Source organism: Arvicanthis niloticus, chromosome 26 (assembly GCF_011762505.2).
Source record: "Arvicanthis niloticus isolate mArvNil1 chromosome 26, mArvNil1.pat.X, whole genome shotgun sequence".
In the NCBI taxonomy this organism is placed as follows: Eukaryota; Metazoa; Chordata; class Mammalia; order Rodentia; family Muridae; genus Arvicanthis; species Arvicanthis niloticus.
Genome location: NC_133434.1, coordinates 27465181 through 27492040, shown reverse-complemented (window position 1 = coordinate 27492040; position 26860 = coordinate 27465181). Strand labels below are relative to the sequence as shown.

Genomic DNA, 26860 nt, shown 5'->3' with positions numbered 1-26860 from the left:
TGTGAGGGCCACAAGGGATCTCAGAGGTCATTCAGACAGTCAGCAGGGAAAGCCCAGAGACGTCAAGACACTGCAGAAGAGGCAGAGGCAGAGTGTACTGAGCCACAAGTGCCTCCTATGGCCCACCTGCCGCTAGGTGAGGCTGAGACCCAGCTGGGCTTGTGCTATGAGGACAAGACAACTTCATGGGCAATCCAAGCCCAAACCCAGATTGGTCAGGCACTTCTGGGCAACCTGAAAAAAAGCAAAACTGATCAATCATAAACAATCCTGACCCACAAGCCTCCGGTATAGCCGGTGCACCATTATATCTGCCATTCAAAGACTTCCTGGCCCCTTGGCCCTATTGCCAGCTCAGCACCTGCCTCACCTCCACCGATGCCACCCCATCCAGCAGTTTATTCTGCCAGATAACCCCCATCTGAATAGTTCCTCTTCTCCTCACTGCACAAACTTCACGCCCACACAGGAATGTCTGCGACCCATCCCTCCAACACACTAATGGTTCCCACCTCAGGGCCTCTGTCATCACTACACAGCCTCTAGCAGAACACCACCAACCGATAACCACTTCCGTACCTGTCCTGACCACACTGCCCCAGGAGGAAGTCAGGGTCCTTGCCTCTTACTGCTATCTCTAAGCATCCAAGAGCGGCCAGCCTTGTACTAGCCATTCAGTTACTGGTTACAAATAAGCAAACGAGCAAACCAACACAGCACCATGTGCATTTCTCACATCCTGTTTTCAGGGGGAAACCTGGCATGGAGAATGGTTAACAGCACAGGCCTTGGAATCTGGGCTCATCTTCCACGTTGCCATGAATAGCAGTCTGCTACGGGGCAAGCTACCTAACTTCTCTCACCTACAAATAAGGAATAAGAATAAAAGCTGCCTTGAGAACAGTGGTTTTCATGCTTCCTAAGGCTGCAACTCTTTAAAACAGTTCCTCGTGTTGTGGTGACCCCCAACCATAAAACTGTTTTTGTTGATAATTCATAACTGCAATGTTGCTACCATTATGAATCATAATATAATATCTGTGTTTTCTGATGGTCTTAGGTGACCCCTTTGAAAGGGTCATTTAACCCCCCAGGTTGAGAAGCACTGTTCTAGGAAGGTCAAACATGATGTACAAGGTGGACGGCAGTCATCAGCCTCAACACTGTGACAATCCCATTGAGTCTTTTCCTCTCAGAATGAGGCTCTGGTCATCTGCTGTCCTTCCAGGCACCACCCAAATTCTGTCTTTCCTCAGAGTTATCAGTTAAATCTGCAGCTCAGCCTTTCTCCTCCCCAGGCATCTCGGAGAAGAGCTCTTTCTCCAAGCTTTCTCCTCTCCCAAGCATTCTGGGAGTAGGTTCTGTCGTTGTTATTTGGTTTTGTCTTTTGAGATAGGATCTCATTCTGTAGCACAGGCTAGCCTAGAACACGTGGTAGCCTCAGCCTGCTGAGCACTTGGAGTGACAGGGATGAGCCACCGTGCTTGGATTTCTGGAAATGAGTCTTGCTTTCCCCACTGTGTTAATAATATATATATATCCTTTTCCAATGTTCCTCACAGCATCTAGCTAACAAGTCATGTAGAATGTACAGAAAAACTTGTAGCACTCAACAGTTTATAAGGTCCTCATCTCTTTTAATCTCTACTGAGTGAGGCCGGTTCTGTCAGGATTCAAGCCACACAGATAAAGAAAACCAGGCAAGAGGCCAAGAGTTCTCAAAGGTATCTCAGCCAACACTATGGGCTTGAGCTGAGCCTGTGTCCTGTGTGCTCCCTACTCCTGTAATGGATGCAGCCATGTCCTTCGGATCCCCCAGCCTGTCAGCACAGTAGGCATGTCACCATGCGCCTCAGTCAGTGTGCCACCCTAGCTCCCTGCTTTTCCTAGAAAAGCCACAGCTGTGGTTTAGGGAAGGGGCCGAACTCAGCTGCCCTTAGATTTGTCAAACCACAGCCTCCACCCAATCGCCAGCAGAGGGACCACTGTGTGGCTTTGACCTCTTGCCTCTGCTGGGAAAAACAGGAAAGGAAATCACTGCCTATTCTTTCTCTGCTCTACTGGGGAAGAGAAATAACAATGCACTGTTTTTGTTGTTGTTGTTTTGTTTCTTTTGTTTGTTTGTTTTTTAAAAGAGGTCTCACCAGGTAGCTTTGGCCAGAGCCTAGAACCTGCGATGTAGACCTTGCTGGTAGTCCTTTGGCTATGCCTCCCAAGTGCTGGGATAGCAGGCGTGCCACCACACCTGACTCTAAAACTTCACAATCAAGGCTGTGCTAGGACTACTGGTTTCCAGTGTTGGATCAGTCAGCAAGCACACAGGCTTCACGGTCTGTGCTGCACATCAAACAACACTTGCTACAGGCTCTCGTCCCTATATGTTCCTCATCAGATCTAGGGAGCCCCTGTCTAAGCCACGAGGAATCTGAACTGGATACTAATATTCTGAGTTCCATGCTATGTTTGGGGGCCCCCAAAAATTCAGGGGCCAGCTTCTTCTTAGAATTCCCTGGGGACCACATTAAAATTAATTAAGTCCAACTCCAGAAGTGGGCTCACAGTTGGTGTTGTAAAGCAAGGTCTGCAAAGTATCACAGTGTTCAGCATTTGTCACGAGGGGCGACTGGCATCAGTCATGCATGAGTTCATGACCCTTTCTGCCCTGGGCTAACCGTGGGACCCTAGCAGGCTACTTTTTTTTTTTTTCTCTGAGTCTTTGCTGATTCATCTGTCAAATGGGAAAATGAATATAGCTAGGTTAGGTTGTTTTTTATTTTTTTTTTTTTTTTTTTAAAGACAGGGTTTCTCTGTGTAGCCCTGGCTGTCCTGGAACTCACTTTATAGACCAGTCTGGCATTTTGGTTTCTTTATAAAACACAGAAATACTCTAAGAATATGCTTTCATTTTAATCCCAGGTGTGGGATATGGGGCTGCTTCAGACTGTCCACAGCAGCTGACTATGATTTGCCCCATGCTCTAGCAGGGGCGGGATTTTGCCAGCTGCAGCTAGGTGACTGTGTGATGTTTGAAAATCTGGGGACTTTTCAGAGGGTATATAAATGCTAGGGTCCCAAGAGGCAGGGTGGGTTGTTGGTTGTTGTTGGTTGTTGTTGGTCATAGTTTGTTAAGTAATTGTGTGAAAGAAAGAAAGAAAGAAAGAAAGAAAGAAAGAAAGAAAGAAAGAAAGGGAAGAAGGAAAGGAAGGAAGGAAGGAAGAAAGGAAGAGAAGGAGGAAGAAAGAAAGAAAGAAAGAAAGAAAGAAAGAAAGAAAGAAAGAAGTTAGATATCCCGACAAGCTTACCTCAAGGAACTTGAGGCCTCTAATAGCAGGAAATAGCTAATGATAATGTTGACCCCCTTTTCCCTCCTATCTAGTGTTAGGGAGTTGAAAGGGTGAAAGAAAAAACGTGAAGAAGAGTGGAAGAAAGAAGAACCCACAAAGTAGCCAAAGACAACTACAGAACAGCATTTTTGGTTTAGTTTGCTCAACTAAAAAATGGGGAACAGGTTGGCCCAAAGAAAGAAAGAAAGAGAGAAAGAAAGAAAGAAAGAAAGAAAGAAAGAAAGGGAAAGGGAAAGAAAAGAAAAAAAAAAAAAAGACTAGAAATCAGGGACCTGCTTGTCACTCAGGAGGCATAGGCGGGCCACTCAGGAGGGCCAGGTGTCCACAGACATCTCTGGCTATATGGCCAAGTTTGAAGCTAGCTTAGCCTACATGAGACCTTGTCTCAGAAAACCAAAACAAAATGTATAGCCCAGCCCAGACCTTGGATTAGCTGTGTGAATAACAAGTGCAGAGTTGTCATCTGATACTTGTGTGATCTTGAGCTGTTGGGAGCCGACTTTAGTAGAAAGCGGCTAGATCAACTTTGCAGCCATCTGGAACCATATACCCTGATGAAAGACTTGGTTGTCAAAAGCCTATAACAGCTGAAGCACACTCTGATAAATATCTTGTTTATCCCACATAGCTTGTTTTGCTGTTTAGTGACCCCAGCTGTATGGTGCACGTGGTAAAGTGTTTTCACCTGTGTTCTCCTGCTTGTGTATATAAATACTTCAGAATTCCCTTCAATAGAAGAGATTCAATAAGAGAGACTTGATAAAATAGAGAGACTCAATAGAAGAGAGACTTGATAAGAGACTTGAGAAAATATAAGAGACTTGAGAGAGACTTGATAAAGAAGAGACTTGATCACACCCTGTCTAGTCTCCATTCTTTGCGTCTCCTGCCCCAAGAGCCCCACTCTCTCTCTTGACCAGAGCACTTAGCCCCAAAGCGTTGAGGCAAAGCGTTGAGGAAGAGTAAAGGTCACAACATTGAGCCTGTTACTTAATCTCTCTGAATCCCAAGTATTCGGTTTGTAAAACTATGACATCACTTTCTGCTGCCATGAGGATCAAATGAGGAAAAAGAGGCGTGAGCATGCTGGACTCTGGAGAGTACTATGTCCTTAAAGTGTTTCCATGACTACCTTCATGCAAGCTTGCCCAGCAGTCTCTATCACACCATAACCATAGATTAGCACTGAGGATGATTCTGGCCATAAAGGAGCTGGGAAACTTGGGTTTTGGGGGGAATTCCTTGCTCTGGAATTGACTAAAAGCCTCCTCCGAGTTTTGAATTTCCGGATTACATATCAATTTAACCATTTCTTGTGATTTATTATTTTTGCTTTACTATACCATCCGTCCTGGGGACTACCTTCTATTTCAGAGTTCTCGGGCTAGATTTAGTTTGTGCAGAGAGGAAAGGATACATTCTGATTCAGAGGAGAAACTCTCTAAAATAAACTTGTATACAAGACTGTATACAAACACCCTCCACAAGGCCTCTATTTGTACTGAGGACATGCACAAAGATGAGGTTTCTGAGTAGTTCTGAGGCCTATTTCCCTATGGGCTTCTTGCCTGATGGTCCCTGATACCAACAGGCAGTCAGTCCATGTCCTTCCCAACAGGGTAACAACTCTTATTCTTCAACCCGAACCTACTCAAATCTGTGTCCAGTTCTATAATGCACACAAAAGTGGTCTCCACCCTGCCTGAGAGTTCATTCCGCGGAGGTGGGCATGGTTAGTGAGGACATATTAGGTTTTATTTCATATGGCTTCCTCACCAAGCCTATGTCCATCTCCCTGAAGACATTAGGCTCCTGGAAGGCAAGGACTGCATCACATTGCTTCACTGCTTTTGCCTGGATTATAGTAGGTCCTCAATAAATTGTGCACATTGCTGAGCTAACTGCACCCTGTCTATAACCCCTTCCGCACTTTCATGAAAAGATGCTGAGTTCCCATGACATCCAAAGGTCCATCTGGTTGTCACTAAGGTATGCATTCATGTGCTCATTCTTTCACTCATAGTGACTCATCCTATGGCAGGTACTGTGCAGCAGAAAGTGACCCCTCAAGATCAACACTCCCAACAGAAGTTTGCACAGAGGGTAACAGACACAAAGATCTTGGTTAATTCTTAGTTATACTTCTGGCAGATAGCAGAGGCTTTCCAGAGGAAAGGACAGTTCTGCTGGGTCTTAGAGAATGAGCAGAAAGGCCCTGGGAAGGAAAAGGGAAGAGTAGAGAGGCTGCAACACCCACCCTTGGTCTCTAAAATTACCTGGAAGATGGGTCTCTGGGCATGCATGTGGAGGGCTATCTTCGTGTTAATGGATGTGGAAAGACCTATATTAATTGTAAGTGGGACCCTTCCCTGAACAGGACCCTATAAAACGGAGAGTCGGCTATGCAGGAGCATGCAGTTTTCCCTTGACTGTACGCACAAGCTCTTCCTGCTGAGTGACTCCATGACTGTTCCCTTGAACTGTGAGCTGAGAAACCCTTTCTCCCTTGAGTTGCCTTTGTCATGGTAACTAAGACCCAGGCTTCCCAAGAGGCCATTCACATCACAAAGGCAGACCAGACAGCTAACCCTTCTCAGCCATAGCTCCTTCAAGCTGGAAAGAGGACCCAGAGAAGAGGTAATAGACGGGACATGGAGATGGCATGGTGTCTGCGAATTAGGGAAACCAGGCCTTCTTATGGAGGAGTAACAGGACACAAGCAAGTAGAGGGGGAAAAAGCTCATCACAGAAGAGGAAAACTAACAAAAACAAGTGGATAGTGGGAAGCAACATGGAACCAAGAAACCTCTTCTAGGCTACCAGCTGACTGTATCCCCCAAAGCTAATAGAACCTTCCAGTACAACAGTACTCAAAGCTACCTTCTGAGTATAGGAGGTGTCTCCTAGCCGTGAGGAAAATCCATTTGTGGTCTTGCTGCTCATCATTTCTCAAAGGTGCCTCTCTGGGCCTATGCCAAGAAACCCATGAGAATCATGGGAGAATCAGAAAGTTCAGGGTCTATATACCTGGAGGCCATGGATGGGCTTAGCAACATCTTTGTCCTACATGTACCAGGGTAAACACCGACTGTCTCTAGGTCATGGAAAATGTCCAAACTGAGTCTGAGAGCTAGAAATAGCCGCATCAGCCACCCTAGCACACAGCAGGTCTCAGTTCTCGGCATTACCAGAGTTTGTTTGTCTAGTCTAGCAGAGCCCAAAACATTGTAATAAGAGTTGTGTTTTCTTTTCCACTCTTCTGGGAAGGGAGGTAACAATAACAGCACACAACACATACTCTGCATGTGCCACTGAGCGCTGCTCCCCTCTGATGTCAACTCTGCCAGTTAGGTGGTGGTAGCCACAACAGGGCTGAAAAAAACAAGGTTCGAGTGTCTTCAGGTGTATGGCAGAATCAAGCATAAAGCCCATCCAACACTGTTGCCTCCTGAACTGACCAGCAGACAGAAGACAACGGACACGGGATCTTCTTCCCAACACGGTTTATTCAGGAACCTTGAAGTACAGCAACCCCCCCCCCGCCCCCACCCCAGCTCTAGCTCCCAGCCCTTAAATCCCTGTGTCCTCTCCAATCAGAACCTGCCACGTGGTCATTCTCGATTGGTGCTGAGCACATACGTCACATGGTCCGATCTTATGTAATGATGAACAAGCAAAATGCATGTGCAATAAAGCCTAGCCTACGTGCCACCCAGGCTTCCTGAAATGGTGAGCCAACACGCCAGGGGCGTCTGGCACCCAGCCAGGCGCCATCTTGAGTTCCGCTCCCCACACAACACAACTGACTCCAACCCAGGCCCTGCTTCACCAGCTTCACCAGAGCAAAGCCTTCCGCCTCTATCAGCCACTAGAGAAAAGACAAAGGGAGGCAGCCTCGAGGAGCCAGTCAAGTCCCAATAAGTTAACTGCCTACAATGTTATTAGGAAGGAGACGCAGAGGCAATCCTATTAGACCATTACCCGCCTGGTGTATTCCCACTGTCCAAAAGCTGTTTCAGACCCACCCTCCACTGGGACCCTAACTTTTATTTTGTGACCCCTGAGAGGACTCTGTAAACGGTCTTCAGTAGAAATCATTTTAAAAGCCTGCAATAACTGGCATCAGGAAGGGCCTCGTGCTGGGATAAGAGCTAGGACAGGGGTTCGTGCTGAATCCGTCAGGTGGAGCTGAGCCTACACCCTTGGTGTGGGTGCTGTGAGACTATGGGCACGCACGTCATGTTCTCTCTGGATCAGTCCCTCAAAACAAAACATGGTGTCCTTGTTTTGGAGTAGGATGCTACCTACTCCTTACCTTCACATGAAGTTAAGCACCTAAGCAATTCTGAGTTTGACCTGTCCCTTACCTAGATTACTTCAGAGCTACCCAGCTGTCCCCTTTACATCCATCTTCTCAGCCAGAGGGATCAAGCTGAAATATATGCGTGCTACCCTGGCCCCTGTATCTCTCAGGGTACAGGGCCTCCTTGGCTCAGCCTAATGGCTCTCGATTGCTTCCAGCCCTCTTCCCAGCTCTCTGATAACTACAGGATGAGTTAAAGGTCTGTCCTTTGCGCGCTAACTCCGCCCCCCACTACCACCCGGACTCCCCCAGTGCTTCCCTCTGTCACAACTCTTAGAATGGCTGATCTTTCTTTTCTATCTCCTGCACCAATATCCCTAGGGGGAAAACAAACAAACAAACTAGGTGAGTGGCAATGCACACCTTTAATCCCCCCCAGCACTCTGGAGGCAGAGGCAGGCAGATATCTCTGAGTTTGGGGCCACCCTGGTGGTCGACAGAGGGAGTTCCAAGACATTCAGAGCTGCACGGGGGGGGGGGGGAAGCCTTGTCTCCAAAAACACATTGGAAGAGAGAGAGAGAGAGAGAAAGACAGAAAAGAGCAAAATTCACAAAACAGTACAGGGGTTTCTACAGAGAAGACTAGACAGACAGACAGGTGTGGTGGTGCACACCTGTAAGCCCGGCTTGTGGGAAGCAGTGATAGGAGAATCAAGAATCCAAGGTCAACAAGTTTGAGGTCAGCCTGAGGAATATAAGAGTGTGACTCAAAAGCAAAATAAAGAAGCAATAGAAACCAATAGTGTGTGGGTGTCCACCTGTAAACAGGAATCTGTTCATGAGGTGAAGGGGCATCAATGAGTCGGCTCTGCAAAGGCCTCGCAGTCTCCGTGCCTGAACTCAGTCACTGAGGAAGCCATCCTTCTGCCTTGACCACAGCATACATGCAGTTAACCACGGTCACGATGAACTTTCTCAACCCTGAATACCAGTTACCACAAATGATCAGTGGGTCCTGGAAGCCTTGTCTCCAAAAACACATTGGAAGAGAGAGAGAGAGAGAGAAAGACAGAAAAGAGCAAAATTCACAAAACAGTACAGGGGTTTCTACAGAGAAGACTAGACAGACAGACAGGTGTGGTGGTGCACACCTGTAAGCCCGGCTTGTGGGAAGCAGTGATAGGAGAATCAAGAATCCAAGGTCAACAAGTTTGAGGTCAGCCTGAGGAATATAAGAGTGTGACTCAAAAGCAAAATAAAGAAGCAATAGAAACCAATAGTGTGTGGGTGTCCACCTGTAAACAGGAATCTGTTCATGAGGTGAAGGGGCATCAATGAGTCGGCTCTGCAAAGGCCTCGCAGTCTCCGTGCCTGAACTCAGTCACTGAGGAAGCCATCCTTCTGCCTTGACCACAGCATACATGCAGTTAACCACGGTCACGATGAACTTTCTCAACCCTGAATACCAGTTACCACAAATGATCAGTGGGTCCTGGAAGCAGTCTTATGGCTCCAGTTTGGGGTGAGGGAAGAACAGGCAGCCAATAGTCCTTGGGCCCCAAGATTTACCATCTCACTTATGTGAGGAGACACGTAAGGCCACACTGTGCTGGGTCTAGATTATCAGCCAACCTCAGCAATACTGCAGATCCTGCTAGCTCTGCCCACTCATGATTTAGCTCTTCCTTGTCAGTAAGTTTCCTCTTGTGAAATGAGTTTTGTTTCAAATTTCTTGTTGCTGCTTTTTTTTTTTTTTTTTTTTTTTTTTTTTTTTTTTTTTTTTTTTTTTTTTTTTTTTTCACTATGCCTCACCTACTCCCTGGAAGAGATAAAGTGTTCAGAGTGCCCCACATACGGAAGACCTGATAGAAGTGAAACTGAGGTGGATACATGCAACAGGCCATTCCTTGCACCAAGGTGTGCAGAGTGGGCCTGTGGGCACTAGACCCTTCCTATCTATGACAAGGGGACAGCGTCCCTTCTTCCTAAACACTTCATGCCCTTGATTCCCTTTACTGACCTTGAGATCAAAGTGAGCAATTTTCTTTGTGTGAAGGTAATTCACCCCATCCAGGATCTGCTTAATGAAGCTGGTGGCCTCCTCCTCACTTAACGACTCCTTCTGGGCCAAGAAATCGAACAGTTCTCCTCCGGAAACTCTGGAAGACACCGGTGGGGAGGGCCAGGCCCAGTTAGTTTTGTTTGTCGTGAGGCCTGGCTCACGGGAGCAGGTCCTACATCTGACTCTCACACTGTCTGGAAAGTAGGATCTCCCTTACCCTGCCTGGAGCTTGGTCTAACCAGTACTTAATACTGGCTTTGCATCTGTATTCTTTCTGTTGGAGCTCTGAGTAAAGAATCACTATGAGGCAGGGTGGTGGTGGCACATGCCTTTGATCCCAGCACTTGGGAGGCAGAGGCAGGAGGATTTCTGAGTTCGAGGCCAGCCTGGTCTACAGGTCTACAGAGTGAGTTCCAGGACAGCCAGGGCTACACAGAGAAACCCTGTCTCAAAAAACCAAAAAAAAAGAAAAAAAAAAAAAGAAAAAAGAATCACTATGAGGCTGTTCCCACAAAGGCCCAGGTCCCTCGTTACCCTGAATATTGCCCTTTTCCATAAAGAGCAGGCTGTGCACACTGTGAATCACATTTCAGATACAGCAGCAGTGCCAATGCTAAGGTACAATGCTCTGGCATCTAGCTAGTTAGTTGGTGACGATGGGGCATACATGCCCATGGCACACAGGCAGAAGTCACAGGACAACTTGCTGGAGTCAGTTCTCTCCTCCCACTCATGCTTGTTTCATGGATTGAACTCAGGTTTCAGGCTTGGGGCAGCAAGCACCTTCAGCTGTTAAGCCATCTCCCCAGTCCCTGACTTGCTATCTTGTTTGTACATATGAACAAGTACCATCTGTCCCGCACATCCAGAAGGCAGAGAACAATAAGTGAATTATTTGTTAATAAAAAAATAATCTCCTGAGAATTCATTGCAGCCACCAGACCAATGAATAACAACAACACCCTCACACATGATTCATAAAAGGAGAAACCACAGACTACAGAGAGGCATACCAGTCCATCACTGTCAAGGACCCCTCCAATATGTGCCATGTAGATCACCAGATGACAAATTCCTAACTGTCCTGAATTCAACTAGGAATGATTTTCCCTGTTCTTGGCACTGCCCACTTGGCAGCTCTCTAGACCCAATAAAGCATTCTGCATCTGTACTGACCCACACTCTGCAGGTGCATTCATTTGTGCACACATGCACGTAGAAGCAAGTTATCAATGTCAAATGTCTGTCTCAAGTGCTCTCTGCCTTATATTTTAAGACAAGACCTCTCGATGAACCTAGATCTCTGGATTCAGCTAATCTAGATGCCTGCAAGCTCCTCCTGTCCCCTTTTCCCTAGTGCAGACCTCAGAGATGCATAGCTTCAGGGTGAGAGCCAGAGACTTGGACATAGGTCTTCATGCTTATGCAGGGAACACTTACCAACTGAGCCATGCCCATTGTCTGGGCACCAATCTACATTATCTTTTAAAGTTGTACAGTCTTTCCAGGTTTGGTGGTACATGCTTTTAATCACAGATATTAGGAGATGGGGACAAGTAGACCTTGGAGAGTTCCAGGACAGCCAGAGCTACATAGAAGGATCCTATATATCATATATAAATCATATTTTATACATATATATATGTATATGGTTTCTTTAGCTTTGCTCAGCTCTTCTGTAACTTACAAATAATTATATGAAATACAGTGTGTATAAAACTAAAATTACACAAGCACTTGAGGGACAAAAGCAGAAAGATTGTCACAAACTCAAGGCCCGTCCAGTCCATCCAGCCACTTCCAGGCCATCCTGAGATATGGAGTAAGACCCTAACTCAAAAAGGACAAAGCCCAAAGTGAAACAAAAGTAAATTGGGATGAAATAAAGAACTTGCTATTGCTGACATCCTAACTGGTATGCTTGAGCTGCCAGTCGCTCAGCCTCTCTGTCTCTACCCTAACGGCTGCTGTAAAAGAAATCGCCCTGCCATGGCTAGCTATGAGCTAGAATCCTCGTCTCCCCAAGGGAAACTTCATAAGCACGCTAAGCAATCAGGGCCTTCAGGAAGCTCGTCCTGTATGATAGACACACATAGTAACCAAAGGACCAAATCTTTCCCCTTCCCCTACCAGCGGGGAATCAGAGACAGCCAGATTCCAAGCATGTGCTATGGGCTACCTGTCAATCACATAGCATGGGACCACTCTATCCCCTCTGAAACCTACAAAAGAGATGACTTAGCCCTTGTGGGTCTAAACTCTCTTTAAAACCCTTGCAATGTCTATTTTATGTTTATCTATGGCACTAACAATTCTTCTGATAAGTCTCTTACCCAAAAAGACAATCTGCCTCCTTGTTCTGGTGAACCTCAAACAGAAACCTTCCAGGAAGACAATTATCTATGAAGCAAGTCCCCACCCCCACCCCACCAGACAAGCCTCCTGGTGCCTTGATCTTGAATTTTCCAGCCTTAAGAAGTGTGAGAAATAAAGACCAGTTTGTGGTATTTTTGTTTTGTTATATAGCTGCTTGAAGAACCCAACATAGGATGTTTGTATTGAGTGGAGTGATGTTGTGTCCAAAAAAAAAAAAAAAAAACCAAAAAACAAAAAAAACAAAAAAACCAACAAACAACAAACTAAAAACATGGAAATGGCTTCAGAAGTAGGTGAGGAGCTGAGGTGGATGAGTCGTGAAATGCATGCTGGGATTTGTCTTCAATGTCATAAGTCTGCCGCAGAGAACGGTTCTGGGGAGGAGCGTCTTAGCACCCTGAAAGTACCTAAGTGGTTCTAAATAGAACTCAGGTAGAAATACAGATGGTGACCTGCCATTCAGAAGAGGTTTGCAGATAGAACTGAGGAACTGTGGCATCAGTCAGTGGAAGTATTTTATTACCATTCTTGTACTAAGATAGCAGGGAAATGTCACTGAAGTTTGTTCATGTGCTAGTGTCTCACAAAAGGACAAATGTGTGAGTGATGAGACTGGGTGTGTGGCTAAGAAAATGCCTAAGCACAACGCAGATGGAGTCTATTGTTCTTGACAGAGTAAAATGTAAATGTGTGTGTGTATGTGTGTGTATGGGTGTGTGTGTATGGGTGTGTGTGGGGTGTATGTGTGTGTATATGTGTGTGTATGTGTGTGTATGTATGTGTATGTTTGTGTATATGTGTGTATGTGTGTGTATATGTGTGTATGTGTGTGTATGAGTGTATATGTGTGTGTATGTGTGTGTGTGAGTGTGTATGGGTGTGTAGGGGTGTATGTGTGTGTGTATGTGTGTGTACGAGTGTGTGTGGGATGTATGTGTGTATATGTATAAGTGTGTGGGTGTGTGTATGAGTGTGTGTATGGGTGTATGTGTGTGTATATATGTGTGCGTATATGTGTGTGTGTGTTTATGTGTTTGTGTGTGTGTATGTGTGTGTATGTGAGTGTGTATGTGTGTATATGTGTATGTGTGTGTGTGTATGTGTGTGTGTGTGTGTGTGTGTGTGTGTGTGTGTGTGCAAACAGCTTGCAGGAGTCAGTTCTTCAGTTCTCTCCTCCCACCATATGGATCCCAGGGATCAAACTCAGGTCATCAGGCTTGGTGACAGGCCACTCACTCACTGAGCAATTTCACTGGCCCAAAGAGGAATGTTATAAAATAAAATATTTATTTAAAAAAATAAGGAAGATGTAAACGTTTTAAGTTTTTTTCAGCCTATTCCTACTGGGAAGAAAGCCATGAGAAACTCTGTAGTGGAGAGAACACAGGTGGGGCTGAGGTCTGCTTGATAAGGGGATTTACAAGGACCAGCTATCCCAAGGAAGGCCAAGTGTTATTCATCAAAACAATGGAGATTAGTCAACTGTATGAAGGGCCTATTGTCCAAGACAATGAGATAATGGTTTCAAGTCATCTCAGACTTCATATAAGGGAATAGCTCCACTCCTGTCACAGGGCCACACAGAGGGCCAGGAGGATTGATCCCTACCAAAGGAAGAGCACCTCAGTGCCCAGCACTGGTTCAAGGCCACACAGAGGGCCTGGAGAACAGGACCCTATCAAAGGAAGAGCACCCCACTGCCCAGCCTGGTTCATGTTGAGGCCTTTGCTTCCTGAATTCTAGCACCAGGCTCATCGGTCACCCCAGGTGTGGTTCCACTGGTTCCTAAAATGATTGCTCTGTGCCAAGCAGAGCTGTGTGGGTGTGACTACTTCCACCTGGATTTCAAAGGATGCCTCAGACCTTGGAGGCCCCTGGAAGGAGAACTGTGTTGGGGTGGAGGCCAATGCAGAGAGCACCTACTGCAACAGGTAAATAATAGACTACTCAGAGCAAGGACAAGAGGGCAAGGTTACCCAAAGCTGTTACGCAGGATCTGTGCCCTAGTGGGCCTGAAGTACAAAATATTGGGCCAAAAGTGATCTTAGACCGCTCCCACTTCAGCTAAAGTGTAGTTTGCTCAGAATGGATCCCCTTGACTCCCATTCAGAACTGAACTGGATGTGCTGACTAAGACACTAGCTTCTGTTTGTTTGTGTGTGTGTGTGTGTGTGCTGGCTAAGACACTGACTTGTTTGCGTGTTTTGGTTTTTTTTTAAGACAAGGTCTTATAAAGGTTTATAGCTCTGGCTGGCCTAGAACTTGATCTGTAGACCAGGCTGGTTTCGAACCCACAGAGATCTACCTGTCTCTGCCTCCCAAGCGCTGGTACTAAAGCCATTGTGCCACCAGGCCTGGCTTGCCATCAGTGTTTAAATTCTGATGCTGAAATCAGTTAAGACTTTTCAAGCCTCTTAGGGTACGAAGGATCTATTTTACATGAAGGGATAACATGAAGTTTGGGGAGAGGGGGATGAGATGCCACAGTCAGACTGAGACAGACAACAAAGAGACACAAATGTTAGACCTGACTGGCTTGTGACCTGGTGACTCGCTTTCCTGCTCTAGGAAAAAGAGCGGACTGGGCAACATGGCCCCTAGAGCTTCTTCTCTGTAGTTTTATAAAATATGGCCTCTTCATGGACTCAGGATAATCTACATATGGTCCCTGATTTACACATAAATTTTCATCAAATAATCCCTAGAAAACTACAGGATTCGCCCTTCCCAACATTGTCTGCACCTCCATAATGGTGCACATGAGTGTCCCGGCCCGTGTACAAGCAAGCCCCTCTGTTTGCTCAAGCCCTCTCTGTTTGGTCTGTTCAACAATATTTAGTCACTAAATGTGTGTGGTTACTGAGCACTTGAAATATGGCCAATGTGACTAAAGAACTCAATTTTTAAATTTAATCTAATTTTAATACAAAAACTCATGAAGCATAAATTTTCTTCATTAGACACAAGTTTACTGTTTAAATAGAACTGCCATTCACTTTAACCAGGGCAATACCTATAAGCAGATACGTGCTCTGAGTGTCAAATCCACATTAGCTTATGTAGACTTTGATAATATACATAAAATATATTATATATAATATATAACAATATATTCTATTCTATTATGTATTATATATTAATATGTATATACTAATATATATTATATATATGTAAAATACTCATCAATAACCTCATACTGCCTACATATTGGGGTCAATAAAATTATTATTAATATCAGGTCACCTATTATTTTTTACCTATTGCAGTACGGCTACTAGAAAATTTAGAGTTGCATTTGGTCAATATTCAATTTTATTGGACTGACTAAAAAGAGAGAACTTGGGCTATCCGTTAGCAGTTGTCACCTCTGGCTTGTAATTGTGTCTGTCACATGACTTTCCCGCTGGGATGGACTGCACCCTCACCGTGAGTCAAAGTAGACGCCTCCTCCCTAAAGTCATTCCTTGTCCAGATATTTTTAATCTCAGCAATAGTGTTCATTTTAGGTTGTGGGGAGGGAGGACAAGGGTGCACACTGGAGCAAACAGGCCTTCTGTTAAATTTCAAAGCTGGGACAAACCAGCTTAGGTGCCTAACATATGGGAATGGACCTGGCCTCCAGGTTCTCCCAGCATGCCTCAGTCCCTACCTGTTACAGGGTGTGGCTGGCCCAGTGCAGGGCTGGGCTGCCCCTCCCCAACAGGCTCTGCCCTAGATAATCCAGACGTTTTGGTTACCCACCTCTTTTAGATCTTTTGCACCTTTGGCCTGCTGGCTGCTGTACTTGTTCCCCCACACACACACACACACACACATGGTTCAGGGACACGACCATTATGAACTCTTCCAGATGTGTCTGCCTCTGGCTATGTTCTCCTGCATATCTAGAACAAACGTTTTCTCCTCCATACCCAGGAGCAGTCATGTCCTTTTCTTTCCTTTTTATTTCTTTTGTTCATTCAGGGTCCAAGCCGCAGGACCTCTCTGCTCAGAGTGAGCTGGGTGTGGCCCGTAGGGGCTGAACGGGTGCTGGAGATCAGTCTAGCACAGCGTTTTCTGTGTCTCGTGGTGACATCATCCAGCATCCTGTCCCCACCCTGACTTGGGGCCGGTGCTGGAACCTCACAGTTGCTGCAAGGGATACCTCGAGCCTGTCCCAGGAAGGGTTAGGGTGGAAGTCCAGTCCTTCCTCCCCAAACCTTAACCTCAGGATGGGCTGTGTGCTATAGATCCTGGATGTCAGCTTTTCTTCTTTAAACAAGAGTGAGACTTCTCCTGGCCACTTTCAGGCTGGGAGGAATCCTGACACACGGCTGACTCAGGCTGGGAGGCCTTGATAAGTCCTTGAAGTGAACACTAGATACTGTGTTTACTTCACTGCAGGGGTGGTGTGCTGGAGGAGGTCACAAATAAAGTTTTATTTAAAGTTCACCATTCCTACAATATGCCTTCCTGAATATTCTCTCACCTGACCCTCACATCCACCTGGAGGAATGCAGGTTTCTTCTCTCTCCACATTTAGGATGAAACTGAGGGCCGAAGAGAACAAGTGGCTCCCCAGACACAGCTAATGAGTGACACATCACCTGACTGCAAGTCCTCCATGCCCTCTCCACATCACACAGCCCAAGTGTCTCGAAAGGAGGACATGTCAGAGCCACCCGGACACTGGCCCTGACACGCCCATGCGCTGTCTCTCTCCACACAGACTAGTTTGCTTCTGAAACACGCTGTATGCAAAAGCCATTCAATAGAAGTTTGGTGACTCAACTAGTACGATGTTTGCTAGCATACGGGAAGCATAGGTTTGATCCAGTGTTTCACGAACTCGACGTGGTGGTGGCACACATTTGTAATTCCAGGACTCAGGAGGGAGGAGACAGGAAGATCAGTAGATCATGGCCAACCTTGACTACATGGAGACAGTAAGAACTGCCAAGATACCCTGTCTCAAAACAAACAAACAAACAAACAAAAACATTTTAAAATGGAAATAAATTAAAACATTGATAGAGGCTGGAGAGATGACTCAGCAGTTAAAAAAAAATGTCTGCTCTTCACAAGAGTATAAGCTTGTTTCGCTAGACTTGTAGGACAGCTTACAACTGTCTATGCCTCCAGTTCCCAGAGATCTGAAGCCTTCCGGCCTCTGTGGGCACTGCATGCATATGGTGGATTTACATCCATACACATAAAATAAAAACAGAGTAAGATAAGACAGAAGCATTGAGCTGAGAATAGAATTCAAAGGTAGAAGCTTGCCATGCTATCTCTACAAGCCTGGAGACACAGTTTTTACAAAGAGCCTCTCAGTTCTGAGACCTTTGTCCTGCCTGGGTCATTTTCCATTTCCTTCCAGGCTTCTTTTAGCTCACAGCTCAAACCAAACCCCTCCAGCAAAGCCTAAGTAGGAGTCCCGCCTCGTCTCTTCTATAATGGTGTTCTCAAGGTCAACTCCTCCCTTGCAGGCTGGTACGCCTGGTGAAATGCTTTCCAGATTGCTTCTGGTAGCATGTATATAAATGACCTGCACAGGCAATGATGAAACAATAATGTTGCCACAGCTGCTGGGCCTACGAAACATCAGCATCACCTAGGAGCCCCTGCCAGGGCATCACTCACTGTAATCCTGAAGTCCAGGAGGCCCCCAGGGCATTTAGAGCTACAAAGGGACATTTTTCACATATGACATGAGTTCAGCTATTGAAATTTATTTTGAATATAGTCTTAGAGCTATATGGAAATCAACTTACACAGACAGCAAAATCTTTCCTAATCCTCCTGATAATCTCCATGACCAGAAACAGGTGCTCCTAAGAAGGCCAGAGACGGGAGAAAGACAGCTGAAAGGAACAGGAGTCGGGCATGGCATGTCTTCTGGTACTGGCCTGTTCAGCAGAAACTAAAGGAAGCACCAACCCAGACAACAGCTGCTAAAGAGTGCACTGGGACCAGAGTCAATTCGCCCATCAAAACTGCAAGTGAGGGGTTGGGGAGATGGCTCGGTGGGTAAGAGTAATTGTTCTGTCCATATGAGGACCCGAGTTCAAATCCTCAGCACCCGTGTGAAAAGCTGTGTGTTGCCATGCACACCAATAAGCCTAGCACTGTGGAAGACAGGAACAGGAGAATCAGTGGGGTCTGCTGGCTCCTGGTCCAGCTCCAGATTCAGGGAGAGACCCTATCTCAAGGAAATAAGGCAAAGTAAAGTATTGCAGGACACTGGATGTCTTCCTCTGGCCTCCATAAACACATGTACATATACTGAACAAATATATGTGCACACACACATCATATACATGTGGTAACACACATCTATAAACTCATACATTTGTCATCCCAGCACTGAATAGGCTGAGCTGGGAGTGTCATGTGGTCTAGAGCAGACCTGGACTGCATCAATGAAATGCTGTCTGAGAAAAATACCAACAGATAAACAGGCAAACTCTGAAAATGAACGAGTGGACACTAACAGTTATGCCTAACCACTGGGCAAACCTGCTGCCCAGAGAGGACCCAAATGCCAGAACTTCTGAGGAGCCCAACGGGAGTCACTGAAGTCCAAGAAACACCAAGTAAAATAACAAGATACTGATTTGTAACTATAAAGATGAATAAAGGAAGACACATGTTTTAAAACAGATGTCCCACACACACCAAGGCTGAAGATGAATAGAAACACTGCCCTGTTCCTGCATTCTTTGGAAGTGAAGTCACCAAGAACCTATACCTGCCTACCTTTAACTTAATCCTCCAGTCTTGGAGATTCAGCTGAAGTAACTAATTCAAAAGAAAAGGGGCACACCACTGGGAAGAAAGAGTTTTAAAAGCTAGAAAAATTATAAGCAAATGTCCAACAATAGAGGAACACTGATGTGTAATTTAATGAAACATGATATAGTTATTTAAAAGGAAAAAAGGCTATATATGGAATTTTGTTAGTTGGAGAAAAAAAGTGGAACAGGAAATTGTAAAATTATATACAAAGTGATAAAGATTGAGGGGAACCACAGAAAAACACAGTAGCTGTGTTTGGGCTGGAGGATTATAGATGCCTTTCCTTAAAGTTCCTGTGGGGTTTGGGGGTTTTTTGTGTGTGGGGCGGGGATGGAGGAGATGATAGCCATTTAAAGAAGTGACTCTCCATTTCCCAGGAAGATGGGCTTGTCACCGTCTTCTGGGAATCAGAAGGCTAACTAGTGACCCTTAGCCTTAGAGCATGCCATGTGGAGTGTACACATGACTTACCATCCCTGGGGAAGAAGAGGAAGGCCTTCATCAGACTCTTGTCTGGGTCAGGGAGACGCAGACAGTGACTAGTTCATCTTGCAAGGGAGGTCCATGGATGAAACGAGAGCACATTGGGGTCTAGAGAAGAGGGGGGCACTGGCAATTCTGTGCAGCTAAACACAGAGGTCGATAATGCATGAATCAAATTCAAAAGGATGCAAATTCTCTAAATTAACTATTTATATCTCCCAAGGTATAGGTAAGTCTCAAATGTCAGGTGGTCCACTCAATCTGGAGGCAGGTAAAGGACACTTCCTGGTTAACGAGTGACTTGCCCACAGTCACACAATCAAGAAATACTGAGACAAACACCCCACTCCTCTGTGATTGACAAGTGTTTACTAGATGAGGCTCAGCACATTCTTGTCCTGAGGTCTTGCTGATCAGCAGGATGGAAGAGGCTATTGTGACTTGTGCCACAGCCTAGCTTAGACCCTACTACCCACCAGACCCCACTAGCTTGAGGACATCAGAGTGGTCAACTAAGCTGGAGTCTTGGTATCACTAAGCTAAATTCCACCAGCCACTGTGAAGTCCTTCTCAGCCATCCCAAGGCTGCACCTCACGTGTGTGACTGTGTAGATGGCAGTCTCAGCCTTGCTATTTCCCAGCTATGGGATGTTGACCTTCTTGGTGCTCTGATCTGTAAAATGGGTATGCTAAGAGTCTCTGTGACTGTATCATTATGAGGGTGAATAGAGTGAACATTAAAACCCTCTCTGAGTTAGTGAGACTCCTTAAAGCAGGACTGAGCAAGATGACAAACACAGCATCTTGCAAATGCAGGATATAGCTAGGCTCTTTAAATAGTAGCTATGGACTGATGAGATGGTTCAGTGGGTAAATAATAGCTATCAGTGTAATAACACAAGTATTAAACACAGTGCCAGTGTACTGGATTTTCTGCAGGAGAGGGCTAAAGAAGGGTTTTGTAGAGTTGGAAGGATGTTCATTCTTCCTCTCTTCAAGACAGACCTCTCTCTGACAACCTCTGTTACCCATGGTGCCCTCTGCTTCTGCTCTCCCTTCATGAATGCTCTTCTGGCTGAGAAATAAGCCAGAATCGCTGGTTTCTTCTCTTTGGTCTCCAAACTCTAATGAAAGCAAGAGTGAGGTCATTATTTGCTATCCTTGCTACTTAGCAAGCTCATCCCCTCTGTTGGCTCCATTTTAGAAGGAGGATGAGGATAAGGGAGGCAGAAGGAAAGCGCCTACAGCTGTCTGCATCTTCTCTGGGCGGAGCTTCGGCTTGGTTGCCCATCCCACTTCCCCACATCTTGGGTCCCGGAGCCCCACTCACAGCTCAAGAATGAGCACCACGTCGGTGCGGTTCTCATAGACGTCGTGCAGCGTGATGATGTTGTGGTGCAGCACCTGCCGCAGGATGCTCACCTCCCGTTCGATTTCCTCCCGGCACACGCCCCGACGGCTGGCCCGGCTCTGCCTCTTCTTGATGAACTTGGCCGCGTACTCCAGCCCTGTGCTCTTCTCCCGGCACTTCTTCACGATGGCAAACTGGCCACTGTGGGGAAGCAGACACAAACAAGTAAGGTGTAGAAGTGGCCCTCACGGCTACCGAGACAATCAGCAGGTTGTTTTACCAAGACAAAAAGGTGTGTCACTGGCCAGTGACCCTGCCGGACTGACTCAAGTAGAGCAGGGACTGAATTCCCTTCTATTTCTACGAGATCTTCACATTTTACTAAGAGGAATGTTCATTTTGTTGTTCTCAGCATACAAAGGTGATCACCAAGGCCCTGGGAAGTATTAACTTGGTTAGGGTAGCATGGCCTTGTTCTTCCAAAGCCTCATCTAGAACCCAGGTCTATACTACCAGTTAAAGTTACAACATCCATGAAAACGGGATGGGGATTGGGGGGGGGGGGGGAGTAAAGGCCACTTGGCAAGGTTAGTCATCATCACTGTGTGAGCAGGGAGTTATAAATTTGGAAACTAGGGCATAAGGAGAGGTGAGGTGACTCATTCACGACAGAATTCACAGCAGAACTGGACATTAAAGCCAGTTGCCCACAAAGTTTCTCAGGGTGACCATGTCAAAGCTCCAAGCAGCCCCAAGCCTGCTTCCCTAAGTGTTCTGAGGGCAGCCTGTGCCTCTCCATCTCAATTCAGGCCATGAGCTGGGACAGACCTAAATCCCTAGTGACTACTAAGTGACCCCTCCTTACCCTCCAAGGTCCTTCCTCTCAACCTCCATTCTGTCCCGTGTTCCCCACCCCACAAAATACCCACTGCCTGAGTAGCTCAGAAAGATTTACTATTTATCATTCTGATAATGGCTCAATGAGGGGGCCTAACGGAGCAAGAGCCCTGATAGACTTTCTTAGTGGATCTGGAGTAAAAGTCACAGTTGTGAGAGACGCTGGGCATTTGTCCCAACCTCGGAAAAATGGCGCTGCATTTAAAGCACCCTATTTTTAGAATGCTCTTTAAAGAGATGGTCTTCGAAATGAACTGGCTGACGCAATTAAAATGAAGCTGAGCAAGCAAGCAGACAGCCAACAGCTAAACAGCTCGTCAGAGCAAGCACTCAAGAAATGTCGCCAAAAGCAAATTCATTCATCTTTCCACCTTTGCCCTTCACTCAACACTGTCTGAGCACGTCGCCAGTGGGTAACTAACAAGGAACAAAGGCAAGGACAACAGGTGCAGAGGGAGCCCCTGCCCCCAAGGGGGGATGTCCCTAGGAGCCAGGCTTGGGGTCAAATTTACATGACCTGGACTGAAACTCTAAAGTTTCAGCTATCTAGGCTCTAAGTATTAGCTCTGAGCTGTCCACACACTAGGGGCTGGCACAGGTGGAGGAAGGCCAGAGTGAGCATTCAATGCGATCTCTATCTAACACAGATGGCCACTTGGAGCCACTCTAAGTCTTGGGGACATAAGGTCCCTGAACAGGTGCCAGCAAACACTTGACAAAGCTTTTGGTCCCAGGTGGCCTGAGTCGTAGCATCAGGGCTATATATTCCTTTCTTTCTGGTACCTCAAAGGCTGCTGGCAGGCCTGGCATTTCTGAGTTCTGGTAACTGCCCCCTCCCCCCCACAATCCTGAGCAAGTTGATAGCTGGAGAAAGTCAAGCTCAAGGCCTTTAAGTTGTACACATGCAGGTGGTAGATGGCTCAGGAGTAGGTTTGACACCCAAATCCCCCAGTGCCCAGCCTCAAGTCGTACTATGTGATGACCTGGGAACACAATGTCAAAGCAGAGCTCAAAGTGTCAGGTCACCTTGACATCACATCTCTTTGGCCTTATGAGGGGAATGAAGACATCTTTCTGTCATGTGACTGAAAAATCCCTTAAGTGCTCAAAAAGCAAGTATGTGCTTTTACCTCCTGGTTTCTCCAGGAGAAGAGGGTGCAAATGAGACTGAGTAAGGCAGGCCTACTCTTCCTCCCTCCAAAAAGAGGCACTTCAAAAGTGGGGGACAGCAGTTGCCGGGCAGTGGTGGCGCATGCCTTTAATCCCAGCACTTGTGGGGCAGAGGCAGGTGGATTTCTGAGTTTGAGGCCAGCCTGGTCTACAGAGTGAGTTCCAGGACAGCCAGGGCTACACAGAGAAACCCTGTCTTGAAAAACAAAAAACAAAACAAAACAAAACAAACAAAAAAAAGTGGGGATTAGGAAAGAGCCAAACACCAGGCAACATCTTGGGGCCTTTCTTCTCTCCTGAATGGTCCTCGGCTCAGGCTTTGGGAGTAGCTGGAAGGAGAGTCACAGCCTCGGGTTACCTTCCCCTTGCCTTCAGCTGTTTGGAGAAAAACAGAGAAAACTTTTCACTAGGCCCAGGATGTAATCAATGAATAGGGTCTGGAAAACTGGGACAGATTTCAAGGTTAGACAGACCTGCTTCAGGGACTTCTCTATGAGGTCACACGGGTCAGGCCACTACCTTCTCTGAACATCCTTTTCCTGACCTATGAAATGCCAGTCATGACTCACTGATGGACAGTTGTAAAGGAAACATTTGTACCATTGGCCCACTGTCAGTAGGAACAGCTGGTCTAGATGAGGGCTGAGTAAGAGATACCTAGGGCTGAAGTCACAGCTTCAAGTGGTCTGGAATGTGCTGCGGGGAAGCAGTGTCATTTAAAAGCACCCTTCCCCCCACCCCCACCCCATGCAGTGCACAGCCAGATGGGCAGATGTGGGAATACTCTAAGCAATTAGTTGACTCTTTTTGATGGCAGAGCAGTAGGTCTCAACCTTGGCAGCATTCTAGAGCTCCCTGGGAAATTTTAAAATGAAGGCGGTCTAGATCTCAAGTCCAGAGATTCTGAGTTAGGTCTGGGCTGATATATATATATCTCCAGGTCTTAAACTCACGATCCCTGTGCCCTAGCTTCCCGAGTACAAGCGTCCATGTGCTCAGCTCCTTGGTGACTCTCTTAGATAGCTGGGCTGGAATCTACGACTTAAAACAGCTCTCCTTTATAGGTGAAGAACTATTAGGGTCACTGTTACTCTGTGGCCTTCTCAGTGTCACTGCCCAGGAAGCCTTCTTGAATCTGGTTCCATTTTGGAAGACAAGTGGAATCAGATGGGAAAGGACGCTTTCCTACCCTCAGATTCTGCTTAGGGAATATGACTGCTGTGATGGTAATCTACTAACAAAATAGAGAGTGGGTTTTTCAGGAGCCCCTGTGGAAAGAGCCTGCGTCTACTGCCTTTATCGGTATCACCAGTTAAGCTGCTGGCTTTGTTTTGGTTTTGGTTTGTTGGGGGGGGGGGGGGAGGTTGTGTGTAGCTCTGGCTGTCTTGGAACTCACTCTGTAGACCAGGCTGGCCTCACACTCACAAAGATCCACCTGCCTCTCATACACCACCATACCTGGCTCATAATTTCTGGCTTTATGCAAACTGTGGTCAATATTTTAATGAACAGAGGGGAATGAGAGGAGTTAGAGAGGTGAGAAATGATGTAAATACTTAAGTGATTTTTTTTCCTTTTTTGAGACGAGGTGAGTTTCTTGGTGTAATAGTCCTGACTGTTCTGGATCTCACTCTGTAGACCAGGTTGGACTCAAACTCAGAGAGCCATCTGCCTCTGTCTCCCCAGTGCTGGGATTAAAGGTGTAGGCTACCCCCACCTAGGTAAAGAGTGGAGATTCTGGGGAGTTCACCCAGGCATTCATACATGTACCTGCCACCACCCATATCTCTAGCCATTGAAATTCTTTAAAAAAACAAACAAACAAAAAACTCTGTTTGTGGTGTGTATGTCTATGTGTGTGTGTGTGTGTGTACAGAAAGAAAGAGTGAGGGGACAGGAGAGAAACTCACTCTAGGCTTTGGCAGTTCACATGCATAGTGGACAATTCCAGTCATTGCACATGCACAAAAGTAGAATCTGAAGTAATCTTACTATACCCATCTGAGAGACTCAAGAGTGGGTCTTTGCCCCATGAAGCCTCTATAGCCAGAAGCTGAGGTCTCCACAGTACACCAGCAACCAAGTTAGGATATGGTGGTGAAGGGTAAGTATCAAGGGCTCCTCTAAATTAGAACAGACACTCAGTGTAAGATGCAGGGAGAGAGCAGAGACTACCCAGGCTTGGATTATGCTAGAGGGAACCCCACCAGCTCAGAGACCTGCTAACACTTCCTGTCAGAAGACTCCAAAGAGCCTGAGACAACAGTGAACAGAATCAAAAGCTTCCCCTTCAGTCTCCAAAGTCTCAACTCTGAGCAGGTATTGGAAGCCCTGAGTTAACCGTCAGTCACGGACTGTTGTCTGTGCCCTGCAACACACTCTCATGTAACTGTGTCAGGAGCACCTCTTCCCAGGCAGCAGGCTCAGCTCCCCAAGTCAGAGCCTCTCCAGTAACTGACCATGGTTCCGAGCATCCTATTTAACCCCCTTGTCCTCAGTTTCCTCCATTTTCAAGGCAGTGTGTGTGTGTGTGTGTGTGTGTGTGTGTGTGTGTAGTGTCTGTGTGTGTCTGTGTGTGTGTGTGATAAAGCCTGTTCCACCCAACTTGGAGGGTTATTTGGGAAATCATAATGTCTGTGACAGGCAGGACTTGACTGCCCAGGTGGGCAGGAACAAGGTGTTGGCAGGTGGGAACTTGGGTCATGTAGCAGGGCTTATCAAGGGACAGTAAATACACAGAAGCTGACATCCTTGCTCAGACAACACACTCTCCTGCCACTGTCTCAGGCAGAGGGCCCAGCTCCCCAAACCCTCCGCGCACTGGTTAGAACAAGGCAGGTCACAAGCAGATAGGTCTGCTTCTAGAACTCGACTGGGCCTAGTTGCACCTCACAAGGACTCCCTGTTATCTGCCTAAGAACCCCATTAAAAGGATAGCATCTCAACGTTTGGTAATGTCCTAACCCAACACCCAACACTGCATGAAAAAGCCTGACTCAACCCTCTCAGATTCTGCACTGCCAAGAGAGAATAATCCCAAAATGATCCAAATATCACACCATGAGATAGATTCATAAAGCTATGTGGGTACTGTTACACGTGCAGCTACTTTCTTTAAAGGCTAATTTCACTATTAGCCTTTAAAGATGATTTAACTATTATTTAATTTAATTATGTATTATTATTATTATTTTATTTTGTTATTTATTCTTTTCTTTTTAATATTTGATGACACAATCTTGGTTCCACTTTCTAGACCACATACTGGGGGAGCTGGAAAGATGGTTCAATGGATAAAATGCTTCTCGTGTAGACCTGATGATTTGTGATTGGATCCCTTGAGCCCTGGAACCCAAAGATACGTGGAAGGAGAGAAGTGACTCAACAGTCGTCTGACTTCTACACACAAGCCCCCACACACATCTCATATACACATAGTAATAATAAATAAAAATGGGGGGAGAGGTCAAAGAGATGGCTCTATGGATAAAAGTGCTGTCCGTCAGGTCTCAAAAAACACACACAGACACATGCGTACACACACACATACACACACATAGACACACACAAGAGACACACACACACATAGACACACACAGACACACATACAGATACACACACATACAGAGACACATACACACATATACACACACAGACACACAGACACATACACACACATACACACAGACATAGACATACAGACACACACACAGACACACACACAGACACATACACACAGACACGCACGCACACACGCATACATACACACACACACACACACACACACACACACACACACACATGCATGCACGCATGCACGCACTCACTTGTACCTGTGGCTTCTCCCAACACCTCTCACCTTCCCCCTATCCTAAGCCTCTTCCTCCCAAGGACTGGGTTCTGGCTCCCTTTGTAAGCCTCCAGCCCCTATATAAATAACCTCAGCCACTCTGGTTAGGCACTCTCTTGGTCTTCTGGTTCCCAGGTGCTCTATTTGCTTGCCCTCTCTCCTCTCCCTCTCCATGCTCCACGTCTCATGACTGGGTTCAGCCTGGGACCTCCCAGATGCCTTGCCTGTGCTTTCCCTCATAGTCACA

At 46.3% G+C, this 26860-nt stretch overlaps 1 protein-coding gene across 5 annotated transcripts in view; it reads right to left on the bottom strand.

The window, feature by feature from the left end:
* Dapk2 (death associated protein kinase 2) overlaps positions 1-26860 on the bottom strand; it is a 116455-nt gene that overhangs the window by 31833 nt on the left and 57762 nt on the right. For 4 of the 5 annotated variants that reach the window (XM_076925362.1, XM_076925363.1, XM_076925358.1 and 1 more), the window contains exons 3-4: positions 20676-20897; positions 9668-9806 (exon numbers count right to left, since the gene is read on the bottom strand). In XM_076925362.1, the coding sequence (XP_076781477.1) occupies positions 9668-9806; positions 20676-20897 (361 nt within the window). The remainder of the gene's footprint in view (positions 1-9667; positions 9807-20675; positions 20898-26860) is intronic. The other variant, XM_076925359.1, reaches the window with a different exon arrangement.